Genomic DNA, 16,301 nt, shown 5'->3' on the forward strand with positions numbered 1-16,301 from the left:
ACTGTTAGTTCCCGTGGAAATGTAGCACTGACCGTGAAGGTAAAGATTATAGGACTATTCATTAAAGTGTGTTTTTTTGTCAATGCGAAATCAGCCGGATAAGACATGCCATTTCATACAATTTACGGCTGGTGTTTTCACTGTATTGAGCAGGAACTGTTACTGAAACAAATTGCATGGTTTAAAATTTGCCTTTTGGCTTCAATAACAGGTGGAAACTGACAGAAATCTCACTTTCCTTGGGAGACTGGGGCAGAGGAGAGAATGTATGAATTACTGATGTGTATTAGGGCAATTAGTGAGGACAGGATCAGCCATGCAGTGAGTGTAGCCGACAGTCGGAATTCATCCAGTAACCTGGCTCCGTCTACTGAGACATGTCTTATACCATCACATGAGTAGATAAATTATAGGTTTAAATCTTACCAAAGTTGGCTTTTCAGGCAAGCAAATTGTCTCGGCATTGCTAATTCAGCAAAGAGAGATTGTCTGACCCCTTGAACTGTTCATTTAAATTCATAAAAATTATTGAAACACATAAAGTAATAATGCTGAAATGTTGCACAATTTTAAAGATTTGCTTTTTGCTGTCAAATCCCTTTTGAATTAGAAGTAAAATGTGACAGCACAGGGCAAAAGGCCACTTTTTGCTGCTAATGGCCTTGGCAGTACTTGAGGTAAATTGCATGCTACTGCTATAGTTTCTCTAAATACTCATACATCTTATTACTTGGGTGCTTGGAGTCTGGTTTTTGCTTTTTGTGGGAGCATTTCTTACACATTGCTTATCATACCAATGAGAAAATACACAGGGGCACTGAGGCTACATTTACACAGCCATGTGCTCGTCTGGACCGAATCCCGGGTGAGCACAGGGCCGGTGAAGAAGGGATGGGGAGCGAGCTCTTCTGACCCCTCTCCTTTCCTCTCCTCTGAAAGACAAGTTACCCTGACCAGGTGCCATAGACCATAGGTGCCAAATTGTGCAGCCAGATCACAGCCCTCATTATGGTCATGTGAATTTGGCCTTAAAGTAGCTGCCATGTACACTAGTGAATGTAGTAAACTTGTTATTCATGGCCTCTTTCCTTCTGAAATCAACTTTTATAAGTACTCTCAGGGGGAAGAGGTGCATTATCAGAGAACCACTGGTAACTTCACAGACTATTATACTGTCTCCACCTCCCCTCTGCTTCTGCTCACCACTTCCCCCTTCCCTCTGCCTCATGGAATCTTACAGCAGCTGAGGAAATTTAACAGCCTGTGAATCTGCAGCATGGGGGGGGGCCTCTGGCAACGCCCTCAGAGCTCCTCTGGTGCATTAGAATAATTTTAAAGGCTGATTCTAGATGAATGGAGGCCATAAGAAGAAGTCACAGTGTCTGGATCTATGAGTAAGTGTCCCTGGATTATCATGATGGACCTTGATGGTAGATTTCTTTTAAGTTTCCTATACAACAAGATATGTACAGAATGAAGTTTGTGTTGGAAATCTCTTCTTTTCAATGGGTTAATTTGATAAATGTGTTTAAAATGAGATATGGCGTTTTAAGCCACAAAAGGTATAAGAATTTGGTGCCTTATAAGTCAGAATTCAGATACAATGACAATATTAGGTACAATAAATGTGCCATAGGTTCCATATTCCTGACCCCAAGGAATAAACTTTGTGAAATGTCATTATTTTTTTTTGAAGCTTTAAAAATATGACACAGCACATGTTTCATCTTGTAAACTGCAAACCTCTCTGTAGAGGATGAGGAGGAGATATGAAAAAGCCAGTGGTCAGTAACACTTTACAGTGATTTCTAGATGTTCCTATTGGGAAGCGAACGCTTAAATGTAGCGGTCATTTTAAGTTGAGAATATCGCCTAAGGTAACAAGACCGCAACAATTCCTCACAACCCAGGCCTTTGATACAAAACATTTTTAGATATGGAATGTGAGAGGAGACAATTGTGATATCGCTTCTGTCGCTGCTGTTTTTAACCCACTATTTGAGACTGAGGAAATATGTTAAAAGTACTTTGTAGCAGGTTTTAGAGTAGAATTTACTTTCAAACTTAGATTGTGGAAATACCTACTGGCAGAAAACTGGGAAAAAGAGAAGAAGAAAATAGAGGTTCAGATTATAGTCAAGAAAATGCAGCAATTATAGGACGCTCAAAAGTTTTCTAAAATGATAGATAATAGGCAAAGGATATTGTATATTTTTTAAAAGCTTTTTACTCTGTAATCTTCCATCTCTCAAAGGAAGTCACTGTATAATACCATGCATGGATCTGAATGCAGCAATTTCTGTATTATCTAAGACACAAGCAATTGTAAAAGCTATGCTTATCCTGGGCGGCACGCAATTAGCTCTCATGCATTACATACAATTAGTACTGGGCCTATTCACATGCAATCTGATGATAGTTACACAATGATATCTTGGTTTGTCCTGAATATAAACTAGCCATTATTTTTACTTCTAATAAATTGCTGGATCAGTCATAATGACTCATTTCAAATACAGGCAGTCTCCGGGTTACATATAAGACAGGTATACTTTATAATTGTAACTCTAGAAAAAATTAATTTTGTCCTGGTGACCAGAGGATTTTCAAAATATTTTGTTGTCCTGGGAACAAGGATTATCTATCAAGCTTCATTATAAACACCTTAGAGGAGATCATTGCATCCTGGGACTAAATTAAAGCATCCAGAGAGCTTCATCAGACGTCAAAGTGGGGAGAGAGGTCCATCTGTAACTAGGGGTCGCCTGTAAGTCAGGTGCCTTTAAGTCGGGGGCTGTCTGTACTTCAAACCTACTTTACTAAACTGTATCACATTCCCTAATACCTTTTTGCAATTATCAGCCAATATGAGTCTCTCTGCCATCATACAACAAAACTCAGGATCTTCTTCACTCTTTTCCGGTACAGTTTTGTCCCATGTTAGTATAGAATTGTAAAAGGGGTATAGCCAGGAATATTGTTATCCCTTTTTCTTAATGTCCTGCTACTCCAATCAACACCCTGGGAGAAGGTGCAAAACACCGTACATCTCATGTACTAATACTCTGTCTATGGGAGTGCTGAAGATAGCCAAGTTGGTCACTACCGTCTTTCTCGTATACAGTGAAAGGAGAGGTAGAACACATGCACAGCCTACTTGTTACATTAGTGAGAACAGAACCCCGTTCTCAAGATTAGGGGCAAGTATTTGGACCTCCATAGATAAGATTGTTATAATATTCTAACTATATACCACCACTTTAATAGGTTGAAGAAATGAAAGACTATTTATATATTTAACAAAATCTTTTATCAACTTTTATTGTTATGAACCCATATGTGTCCACATTTTGTCATTTCGGCATATGTCTAAGATATAACTAGTGGTGGGTATGGCATCTTTACTGTACGACTTACCACATACTTGTGCTATACATAATAATTAAAGTGATGAAGCAGCAAGGGGGAAATATGGGGGCACATCGGTTACTTTTGTACACTTTTGTCTGACTGGGTCTTAAGGCTCCATAAATAGTCACTGATATGCACTCACCGTATAACAAGAAGTTCTACCCATACTCTCACAAACGCTGGTAATGGGCCAAAAGCTTCTAGGATATAAGTGTAGTGGCCACCAGATTTCTTTATGCATGTTCCAAGTTCTGCATAGCACAGTGCACCTAGAACATAAAAGTCACAGCATGTTGTTTTGATCTTATTCCAATTTCAGAGTCAAATATTATACAGCAAACATGTCTAGAGTATGTGGCAATAAAAAACAAAGCACTCTATTGTAATTGGATGTTCTTGTGTTTTCAGGTTGTTACAAGAGATTTTGTCCAATCCGTTGGTTCTGTTTCATACTGGTAAAATTAGTAATCTGAAAAATAGAGGTAAAAGAAAATCCAGACAAACAATTTTTTTGTCCCTTTGACAATAGGATTTTCATAATCTTGTGCTAACATGGGAACATGGTTTAACAGTAAAGCAACATTGCCTTGGATAAATTGACTCTTAAAGGGATTGTCCAAAACATATAGGAAATAGCTATGTGGCAGTGCGGAGTGGGGGATCTTAAAAAAATAATCAGTGCTCAGACCAGCTTCCAGCCAGTCGAAACAGCGCTTGGCCCAGGGGACAGGTGCGTGTGAGTAGCTGCTCTGAGTGGCACGGAGGGGCATGACGCAGAGATACCATGCTGCAGGCTGGCGGAAGGGTAAGTACATGTTTATTTTCTTAAGCAGTCCCCTGCCGCAAATCTGTTTTTCCATATGTGTCAGACAACCCCTTTAAGTTCAGTAAATTGTAGTATCCAGTGAGCTACACCGGAGGTCATAGTGGACAGAGCTGTACATCTGTAACTGAGAGGCACTGTGCTTATACGTTGAAAACTGCCTATAGTAAAAGATTTCTAAACACCTTTAACATGACCTGTGTTGACTATTAAGAACAGCAATTTCTTTCAGTTCAATTCATTTTCATATTTTTCCCTTAATCAAATGGCTGTAACTGTAATATGGGAATAACTGGAAATGTAATTTTTTTTTAACACATATTTGACATTTTTTCCATTAAATACTTTAAAACAGTCCTCTGGTAGCGTTATTCAATATTGATATATACTACAGAACAATATGACTGAAAAAAGACCTGTCACCTGTCTTATTGTGTCTGTAACATAATTTCTTATTATTTAGCGTAGTATCTTTCAGCTTATAAATAAATTGATAGCTGAGTGCTATCATTTAAGGTTGTGTGCATATCACTGACACTGTCCATTTGTTGACACCAATGTCAAATTGTGTAGAAACACACTCCACTGAAATATCCATTTAATTTATTACCACGTTTCTAACAGAAATATCATAAATATATATATATAATCATAAATTATTGATCACAATGCTCAGTTATGAGAGAATATGCTTCAGAACTATGGATATTAAAATTGGTAAACAAACCAGACATGTGATTGAAGTTCTGATTTAAGGTCCACCCAGTTGGCCAGAATTTGGAACTAGAATAGGTTATGTATGTTGTGTGTATCTCTTAATTCGACCATGGCTTGTCTGAACTAGTTTGTAGTATCATCAGTTTTTCACTGACCAAACCCTGATTGCACCCTGAGCAAACTGTGATCTGCAATGCAAGTGTGGAAGAGTGCTAAGGGGTTGATATACTGTAAGTACTGAATAGTAAAGATGCAGTAGTTGTACTGAAACTGACAGTGTCATTGGTCACTGGTCTTTTTTCCACAACTCATATGGTTTCTACCAGTCTCAAATTCTTATTAACTGGGTTTTGATATTTGACCAGGAAGTTTTTTAACCCATTGTTAACCCATTTTTTTTCCCGTGGATAATTCCTTTAAAATATCATTTTTGTTGTTATAAAAGAAATAAGTTAAGGAAAAATTGCTAATCAAATAAAAAAATTTCAGTATGTACCAACACATGCATGATATGTGATTCACCAGGATATGAGAAGCGCTTGCCTCACACTAGAGGTGTCATTACAATTAGGCAGAAGACATTCTGATGTCAGCCTGTGCAGAAAAATAACACTACTAAACTAATACTAGGACCTTGAGCAACATCAACAACATCATGAATAGCTTTACACATGATGCACAGGCTGAGTGTAGAAATCAGAATCACGTCAGTAGTAAATTGCAAATTTTAGGAACTTGTGGTTGTCTCAGAAGTATTTAGACATGACCACAACAGGATCTACCGAATACACAATTGAAAACAATAAAACAGCAAGCAAAAACTTTGCATTAATATTAGTCCACCATAGGCTGATTTAATTATTCAAATCATTATCTTCAAGGTTATCTGCACATAAACATGCTCAGTCCGTTTAAATGCACCCGTGTGCTGGCGAGATCCCATGGACCAAACACAGTGCAGTAGACGGGAGTCCTAGCATTATAGTGATATACTAAACAAGGACTAACAAACAAGCAACAACAATTGGATAGTTAGCCTTAGATAGGGGCCTTTAGCTAAGCTGTTGTCCAGTCAAGACAGTTATTCCCTATCCGCAGTGGGGAATTCCATTGGTCGGACATGGGTGTCCTTTGTATTCCAAATTAATGGAAAGGTAAGTCAAGAAAACAAGCTGCTCCATCAAGATTCAGTGCTATAAAGATGGAGCAGGGAATAGAAGAGCAGGGTACCCTTTTGGGTTTAAAATGAACCCTGTTCTTATGCTCTGTGGGGGTCCCGCCACTGAACCCCTAAGTAATCAGTAAGTTATGACAGTGACGGCGAACCTTTTAGGGACTGAGTGCTGAAACTACAAAGTGCCAAATTAAGGCAACTAAAGTAACTCACAGGTTTCAAACGTAATGGCATCCTGAGGACACCAGTACAGTAGAAAAGAAGAAATTCAGATTATTATTGTAGCTTCCCTCCAGGGTCCCTTTAACAGGATGAATCAAAAGCCCAGAGAAGGGGCCACATCTCCTTGCTCCTCCTGCACTTTAAGTCACTTTAAAATAGCGCTAAAGTCCTCGGCTGCCTATGACTGCAGGAGGAAGTCTTGAGTCTTGAATGGGGTTGTGCTGGGTGATGATCAGGGTGCCCACAGAGAGGGCTCAGAGTGCTACCTCTGGCACCCGTGCCATAGGTTCGCCTCCACTGCTATAGAAGAACCAACCAACACAAAAAGTAAACCACATTATGTGTGGCTTAGTTCTTCTATAATATCATGAATTCTTAGTGAACAGATTCAGAAGAAGTGGAATTCGATCTGAACTTCAACTTTGGATAGGAAGGGATGGTCTTGTGGTAGGCTGGGGGTGTACTGGCCAGGGTGTGATCAATCACTTAGTTCACAGCAACCTGTTAATCATACTGTTGCTGTGATTTTTTGGGGTCTGAACAATCTGCTTGGTTGGGAGCCCTTTGCCCTGCTGTGTTATTGTAATCTGATACCTCTCTTTTTTCTGCAAGTTGCAACAATTTTGGGGGGTCACCGTCATGTGCCTAATCTGACAGTTCCTAATTGTTCATAGAACTACATTATATCGAGATTCACTGCCTTCTTCATTGAAAAACACAACCTCTAATCTGCCAGTTTCTAATTGTTTCTGGAAATACAGAATATTCTGGTCCACCTTCCCCTCAGGTGTAGCAAAATACACTTCATATTCTGCCAGTTTCTAATTGTTCCTGGCAATACAGTTTATCGGGAATCACAGTTATTGCAAAATGCAGTGTCACTTAGGTCATCCATTTATTATTTTATTCCCCAAATAACCAATGGATGACCTTTTTATTCTAATATTATGATGAAGGTGAACTGTAAATGATAAATCATAAGTCATTACCCTATTCTATCAGCTCGTGGTGGTGGAGGATGTGTTGTGCCATGTCATGCTTTCTTAGCATCTGCAGCACAATCGCTTCAACGTCCTTTCTATTCATGCTGTGATAAGGGATTTATAGCCTTGTGACTATATGAAGCACATGTAGATATGCATTGGACAAATAGGACTTTTATATGAGAGTTTTTCCATATTGGTCAAGTAATCTCACAGAAAGTCTTTCAAAAATAATCCAGATTCTTCAATTATAGAACTAAGAGCTTTTTGTTTCAGAATGTTCCCACAGGGAACATTTTACTGCAAGTTCTGCCATGCAATATTAATGCTTAATAAGAAGATTTATATCCCAGGAAAATCCCATGATTTAGGTGAATGAATCTTGCAACATCCAGGAACTGCCCTGTGCTTGCCTGACAGCATCGGGTGATTAAATGGTTTGTTATACATTTGTTTCACAAGGTGTGATAAAGTAATAATGAGCTATGAATATTAGAGGATTGCAGCACTTTGATATATTGTAATGCCAGCTGCTGATTTATTTTTCAAGATATCTACTACTTTAGTGTTAGCTATCTAATGTAGAGATGTGAGCAATCCTCCACTGCATAAATTCTACATCAAACAGGGTGTCACATAGTGGTTATAGAAGACCTGTACTATTGTCACTAATATAGATAATAGCACATCAAATACTGTCGTTTATATCATTTATGGGGGGGGGGGTTATAAGCTTTCAAGAAAGTATGTACATAATAAAGTCCTAATAACAGGATTCCCTGTACTAACCAGATTGCAGAACAGCTGAAAAGAGTTCCGGTCTGGAGGTCCAAGTAGGCAGTGAGAGGAAATCTATTTTAGGATAGCATGGACCAGCTTGATGTATGAGGAGGTGGAATGAATTTCAATGAGTTTGTGGGTGTACTGAAATGAAGAGAGACAGAGAGCTAAAGATCGTCAGGATAAACTCCAGCATTGAGTAGTCATTAAGAGATCTCTATACACATTTCTGTTTGGTGGTTGAAGCTCTAGCCAGTGTTTGAAATATAAGACATATAAAGAGACAACAAAAAAATCTTTCATTTTAGGTAGTGGCCTCTTAATGGGGTAATGAACACAAGGCAGTACAATCCAAGTGTATAGTTAGATCCCCTTTTTCTCCTATTTCAGTAATACAATTCTCTCACCCCTAAAAGAAACTCTAGTACAGTGGACTCCCTGCTCTAACCAGAGAATAGTTGAAATGAGTCCCAAGTAATAAATAACATATACTTAGTCCACAGTTAAGCCGGTTGAAACCACTGGTTGGAACTTGAGCCGGGTGGACCCCCGGTTTCCTCCATAAACACTGCACGGAAGAGGCCTGATACTGTGGGGACATTTCTTGACTCTCATAGCTAGAAAGGCCTTAGTTCAAGAGAAGAGCCAGTCATAGGTTTACTGACAGGGCTCCAGGACAATAACAGTATTACACTAGGATGCAAGTTCATACCAAAATATATATATTTGGAATTTGTGAATATGTGACAAGTAATATTTGCCTGTATCTGTTAAATGGTGCCATTATCGTTTTATTGTCACAGCTTCAACATTTAAAGGCTGTAGACAAATATGTGCAGCCCATGGAAACAAGCCCATATGATTGTCTGATTCCACAAACTAAACACATTGCACAGAATGGGAGTCCTTGAATCATTCAGAAATATGATACAAGGGATCTTTGTCTGCTGAGTGAGAGCCCTTGTATCAGCCCTGTAACAGTTCTGTACACATTTCTCTCCAGGTGGATGTCAGAAAATTGCATGCATCTTAAAAAGGCATGTTAACAAATAAACATCCACATGCCTAATGGAGTGCCTAAGGAGAAATAGAACCCTTTATTGTATGAAAAATAATCAATGAAAGTAACTAGTCAAATTTGGACAGTTATAAAAGGGGCCAAGAGGTACAGACTGTCCTTTTTGTGTGTCCTTTTATGGAGACTGGCCTTTACAGAGCTAAGTCACATTACGTAGCTTAAAGGAAATATACCGTCAAAACGAAGCATGATACACCAGGGACACTTACTCATAGATCCAGGCACAGTGACTGCAGTAATCTTATATTTGTTAATCCATGGCCTCCTTCCTTCTAAAAACAACTTTTAAACATTATGCTAATGTGGTACCAGAGCCCCCCATTGGCTGCAGATTCACATGATGTTACAATGAGCTGAACATGTCTCACCCCACCTACTGCTAACTCCCTCCTCCAGTTCCCTAATGCAGGTGGAGTGGAGACCTTCTCGGTTCATCGTAACAGCCTTTGAAACTACCACAATTTGGTGCTCTGCACTCCCCCCCCCCCCGTGCCCTTCATTAGCATAGCTATAGAAGTTGATTTTGGAAGAAATGAAACCATGAATAACAAATACAAGAAGATTACCTCAGGCACACTCCCTGGATCAATGAGTAAGAGTTCCCTGTTTATCATGCATGATTTTGATGGTAGTTTTCCATTAATGAAAGTTGCCATTGACTTAAAGAGCTGTCTTACAACATATTTCCCTTTTTTTGCCATCCAAAAACTTATTTGCATATCCTTTCCCAGCATTACCAGGTGAAATTCCAAACATTGCCATAATTGTGGGTTTTTCTATGCAGGTATCCACATGCTTGTTATATTTCATAGGGAAACATTTCATTGTACTGTAGCTGTAGCTGTTACTCTGTAACATGACAAAAGAAATGTCACATAACTACCAAGATTCATAAATACCTAGTATTATTGCGGCGGTCATGAAGGGTACTTCTTCTGACGATCCACCTTTTTACATCAGTGCATCAGAAGAAGATTGCAGGATGTCGGGTCTGGCAAGTGTCAGTGCTGGGCTGTGTTATCACCATGGTACAAACACCCAGGATCGGAAAAGCTCAGATCCTGAGTGTTTTAACCTGCACGTGGCGTGTAAAGTGATTATGCCTGGATCGGACCTCCCATCCTGTTTACTACTGGGGTGGGGGGGGGGGTATCTGATCAGATGATTGCTTGTTGAAGACCAAGTATGAAAGCAGTTAAAATTAAAGTAAAGATCATTTTTATAATAAAAAAATAATTACCATATATACTATATATATATATATATATATATATATATATATAGTATAAGCTGACTATAAGCTGAAGGGTGGGAAATGCATTGGTCACAGCCTCATACTATATAGCAAGCCAGCCCCCAGTAGTATATTGCCAGTCCCCTATAGTCCTCCATTAACCCTTTCACGACCCGTGACGTATAGCAATGATTTTCAACCTTTTTTGAGCCGCGGCACACTTTTTATACTTAGAAAATCCTGGGGCACACCACCAACCAAAATAGCACAAAATGACACTAAAACAGTTATAAAAGGCCTCCCTTTACTAATAAAAAACCCCTAGTGGCCTCCCTTTACTAATAAAATCCTCTAGCGGCCTCCCTTTACTAATTAAGAGCCCCTAGCGGCCTCCCTTTATTAATAAAAACCTCTAGCGGCCTCCCTTTACTAATTAAGAGCCCCTAGCGGCCTCCCTTTATTAATAAAAACCTCTAGCGGCTTCCCTTTACTAATTAAGAGCCCCTAGCGGCCTCCCTTTACTAATTAAGAGCTCCTAGCGGCCTCCCTTTACTAATTAAAAGGCCCTAGAGGCCCCCCTTTACTAATTAAAAGGCCCTAGAGGCCCCCCTTTACTCATTAAAAGGCCCTAGAGGCCCCCCTTTACTAATTAAAAGGCCCTAGAGGCCTCCCTTTACTAATTAAAAGGCCCTAGAGGCCTCCCTTTACTAATTAAAGGGCCCTAGAGGCCTCCCTTAACTAATAAAAAGCCCCAGCCTCCCTTTACTAATAAAAAAAAGACCCTAGCTGCCTTCCCTATACAAATAATAACCTTATATACTTACCCTTGATGTCTTCTTCCGCGTACCTACACTCCTAATGGCGATCCGCCCACCTTCTGTAGCTCCTGCACCGCGCGGCTCTGGTCACGTGACTTACGCGACCTGACGTCACGTCAGTCACGTGACATGGGCCGCGCGGTGCAGGAGCTACAGAATATGGGCGGATCGCCGACGCGGGGCTTGCAGGTAAGTATGGGGGCAGAAACACGGGGGGCGCGGCGGCAGCGCTACACAGGGGGCACCATAGTTCGGGGGAACTTTCCCCGTGGCACACTCAACCATGTGTCGCGGCACACTAGTGTGCCGCGGCACACAGGTTGAAAATCACTGACGTATAGCACGTCACGGGTCGGCCGCGGGTGCATGGAGAGGGCTCATGCGCTGAGCCCTCTCTATAGCCGGTAAGTCTTTGCTGCATATTACAGAAAAGGCTTACCGGTAACACCCGGGATCGGTGCCAGCACCGTTCGCAGGTGTCTTCCCGCTGATTGCCGCCAGCAAAGCAGCCGGTGGCTTCAAAAGAATGGCGCCGCATGGGCGCCGCCATCTTTTCGAGGATCGCTGCTCCCCGTGACGTCGGGTTAACCCATGCATTACAATGTGCTATCATACTGTAGTATGGCAGTATATGATAGGATCGTACAGACAACCTAGGGTTAAAGTACCCTAGGGAGTCTGAAAAATAGTAAAAATAAAAAAAGTAAAAAAAAAAAATATATATAATAAAAAACCCTAAAAACTCAAATCACCCCCCTTTCCCTAGAACTGACATAAATATAAATAAACAGTAAAAATCATAAACACATTAGGCATTGCCACGTCCGATATCTATCAAAATATGATAACATTTTTTCACTGTGTTTAATCCCGTAACAGAAAATCGCGCCCAAAGTTGAAAATGGCACTTTTTTGTCATTTAAAAAAAAAAATTCTATAAAAAGTGATCACAAGGTCGAACAGTCCTAAAATTGATAACATTGTAAATGTCATCAAAATCCGCAAAAAAAGACACCACCCACAGCTCTGTACACCAAAGTATAAAATAGTTATTAGCGCCAGAAGATGGCAAAATCCCCCCAAAAATTTTTGTACAGGAGGTTTTAATTTTTTTAAATGTATGAAAACATTATAAAACCTATACAAATTTGGCATCCCTGTAATTGCACCGACCCAAAGAATAAAGTAGACCTGTCATTTGGGGCGCTCAATGAAAGACGTAATATCCAAGCCCGCAAGAAAACGGCACAAAAAGCCATGCCAACAAAAAGCAGATATTTCACAAATGTTAGCTATGAAGTCATTTGGGTGGTCTGAGTATCTGTCTAGAAAGCAAAACATTTAAAACTTTGAAAATGAAGAATTTTTACCAAATTTCCATTTTTTTCAGAACATAATGCAAAAGATACTACTTAAAATTTCAACTAACATGAAGTGCAATATGGCACGAGAAAAAAATCTGAAAATTACCTGGATATGTTAAAGTGTTCCGTGACACATGTCAGATTCTAAAAAAAAAATTCTAGTCGTTAAAGAGGACCTGTCACACTGGAAAACCAAATGCGCCCCCCATAATCCCTTCCCAGCCCCTTTCTCCCTAGCTATTTTTATTTTAAATTTATGTGCAGTAAATTTATTTAAACCGATCCGACCTCTTACTGTAAATAAGCCGGCGCTGCCACAGCCGCTAGAATGTGTCCGCTGGCGGGGGCATGCTGGGGGTGTGTCGGCACAACCCCTAGGTCCTCTTTAAGCTGAACACTAACATCCGTGATAAGGGGTTAAAGAGAAACATTATCACTTTCTGTAAAACAAAACAAAAAAGCCATAAAATGGGTTATGCCTATAACTTTCTAAATAAAACTAATAAAGCTTTTAGATGCAACCAGAATAGTTGGCTGTATTGGGAGCAGCTGGTTGTATTGGGTGGAGTACTATATTGCCAAATATATAGGCCTCTGAGAGTTATAAACACATGTATATATGTCCAAGGCAGAATATTGTATCCAGCCACATCATGCATATCCCCTGTACAGCACAGCATTGTATGATGTAAATGATCATTGTCCTCTATATAATATTTGTAGTAACTACTCATCGGGGTTACCTAAGGCCACGGGTGTGGTGGGGCTTATAAATGTAACCCAATCCTCTGCAAATGTTACTTTATGTGAAGTGGATGTATGTAGTTAAATGCTGTTTTACAAGATATATATCTCCACCCAGTTATATCCATGCAACCATTCAAGTCAAGTTCTCCTACAAAAAATTATACCCTGTGCACAGATAGTCTTTCTTGACAAAAATATGTTCATTTCTTAGAACTTATTTTCACTATTTGTTATAAAGAATACGATCACAAATGTAAATGGTGTTTTTCATGCTGTCTCATATTCAGAAAACTTCTAGTTACTGGCTTCCTGGAAATACAGTCACTAGTAAAATACATCACAAAGAATCTGGAGTTATTTATTTGGTACATTCTCCTTTTTATAACTTATCACTTGCCATGTCTTAAATTTCACCTTATCTGGTAGGTAGATAAACTATGTGAAATCACTTACATTTTAACTTTTTTAACTAAACTTTTTCCTCAAACTACAGCTGAAGCCTAGGAAAAGAGGTAAGTCTACTGCTGAGGCTACACTATACAATGGTATAGGGCAGTGATGGCAAACCTTTTAGAGACCGAGTGCCCAAACTGCAATCCAAACCCACTTATTTATTGCAAAGTGCCAACACAGCAATTTGGACAGTAACTTATTGCAATCTTTTTGCTCCGTGCTATACCACAGCTTTCAACGTTACTGAGGAAACCAATTATGTTGACAGGAGGAGGGAAAATTCGGATTGCCTTTGGAGCTTCGATGATAATCTGACCCGTCTATACCTTCTCTCCCTGCAGTCTCAGGTAGACCCAGATGCTTCACTTTAATATAATGCTCACCGCGTTATGTCCTGGGCTACCTGGGCCTGCAGGAGTATCCCTTAATCGCCTATCTGGTGAATTCTGTCCTGGGCAACAGCCTGAGTGCCCACTGAGAGGGCTCAGAGTGCCACCTCTGGCACCCGTGCCATAGGTTCGCCACCACTGGTATAGGGAGAAGGGATAAAGACGAACAAAATGGTGGTGCTCTCCTCAGGTTTAGGGGGCCCTTATGGTGTCACTTTCCCATATGAGAAGACTATTACTATAAACCATACATTATAGTCGGGGGCCCAGCACAGACTTTGCACTGGGGCCCCTCAGCTTCTAGTTACGCCACTGACTTCACCCAATGTAAAGTATACAACCAGGTTCGGATTTATTCTTTTAAAATGACACATTGTGGTCCATGACTGAAACAAGTTGTATTAACTGATGAAGGTCCAAGTCCTGCATTGTTTATAAAAAATTAATCAGAACCTGTTTGAATACTTTACATTTGGTGAAGTACATTCCTAAAAGAGCCAGAGCATCATGGAAACCTTTTCAGATATATCTAGAAAACTATCATTAACTAATTAATCTTATCTTAAGATCAATTAACCTGTAATACGGATCAGATGTATGTGGTCTGAACTCACTGATTTTGACTGATGTGGTTGACCATCCAATGTGTAGGGTGGTGTCCAAAATCTCCTGTGATTTCAAAAAAGAGCCTGGGCTGTAAGTTATATAATGGCTTTCAAGCAACCCAAGGTTATTCTAGAGGAAACTAAACACACACAATGCTGTGAACATTTAAGTTTATCTTTCACATCTTCAGCAATGGATACAATTTGGTAAATGCTGCGCAGTGGTTAAATGAACACAGATGGATCTGACATTTTACAAAGGAACCTTATAATTATTTAAGTGAAACATAACGAGAATTGGACCAAATGTAAAGCGAACAAGCTTAACAACCATTTGCATCCATGTATCACTTAATGTGCAAGATTGCATAATAATCATTATGTTTAGAGAGAAGGCTAAATGGCAGATGTGAATGATGATTTGAAGGACATTTGGCACTAGATAGAGCTTGCAATGTTTGAAAATATATAAGTTGATGCAAATAAAAGTTGCCATTAAATCAGCCCCTTGTTACATTTTATAACTGGAATGAGCCTAAGATCAGCAGTTGGACAAAAATGTGGACATGCTTAGTTGGTAAAATGTGGATATGTGTCCCTATTATTAATACATACTGTGTGTTCAAAGATCCACAGGGTAAGGAATGAGGAAATGACTGTGGAAATGCATGTGTTCATCCAATGCTCTTTCCTCTTAATATCTAGTATAGATGAGTCAATCCATTTTTATCTGGACCGGAATGTGAATCTTTCCTTATTAACTTCAAGTGAAAATTAGTAAAACATGTAAAAAAAATAATACACTTTTTATTTAAATATACATTTTCATTTACTTTTTCCTTAAAGTAAATTCAAAAATAGTTGTCAGACATTGCAATGTTATAGTATAACTTTGTAAAACCGTGAAACTGTGCATTTCATGGTTTTAGAAAGTTGTTATTGCAGGGGTGTGAACCCACAGGCTGCTAGACATAGTCTAACCTAACCTGTTATAACATTATATAGAAATAAGAACACTTTGACATCCAGTGCAGAAAACAACAGATAGTCTCCTTCAGAAAAAGGAGAATACAAAAGATGATGTTGAGTATTATGGGTGATGAGGTCTGATGAAGTCTAGGTAATAACAGCTTTTTGTGGAGAATCTGGTTTAGAGGACTTGAAGAGGTTTCCCAAACATTTGGAGAAACATTGGATCAGACTAATTTGATTTAAACCCTAATCGAAAAATCGAAAAATTAAACAAAGCTTCTACAAATTGAATCTTGGAAGTTTTACTCATCTCTAATGGTTAGGGAATGTAGGAAAACATGTAGGATACAACTGTTCAAATAATGTACTCTGAGGTGAGTGCACTGCTTTCTTGTGGAATATTTTAAAAGGGTTGGCCACTTTTCTTCATGTTTTTGTAATGTGTGGGGGACAGGATATTAGGGAATTTACTAATATGCATCTATTAAATATTCTGCTCTGCTATCTTGATATGTAAATTTAGGCCTTGTG

At 39.3% G+C, this 16,301-nt stretch overlaps 1 protein-coding gene across 1 annotated transcript in view; it reads right to left on the bottom strand.

Annotated features, from left to right (window-relative positions):
• The window catches only part of SLC7A11 (solute carrier family 7 member 11), a 146,871-nt gene that overhangs the window by 125,687 nt on the left and 4,883 nt on the right, over positions 1 to 16,301 (bottom strand). Inside the window, exon 2 of the mRNA XM_072119410.1 lies at positions 3,554 to 3,680. Coding sequence (XP_071975511.1) covers positions 3,554 to 3,680 — 127 coding nt within the window. The remainder of the gene's footprint in view (positions 1 to 3,553; positions 3,681 to 16,301) is intronic.

The sequence above is a fragment of the Engystomops pustulosus genome, chromosome 1, assembly GCF_040894005.1.
Source record: "Engystomops pustulosus chromosome 1, aEngPut4.maternal, whole genome shotgun sequence".
Lineage (NCBI taxonomy): Eukaryota > Metazoa > Chordata > Amphibia > Anura > Leptodactylidae > Engystomops > Engystomops pustulosus.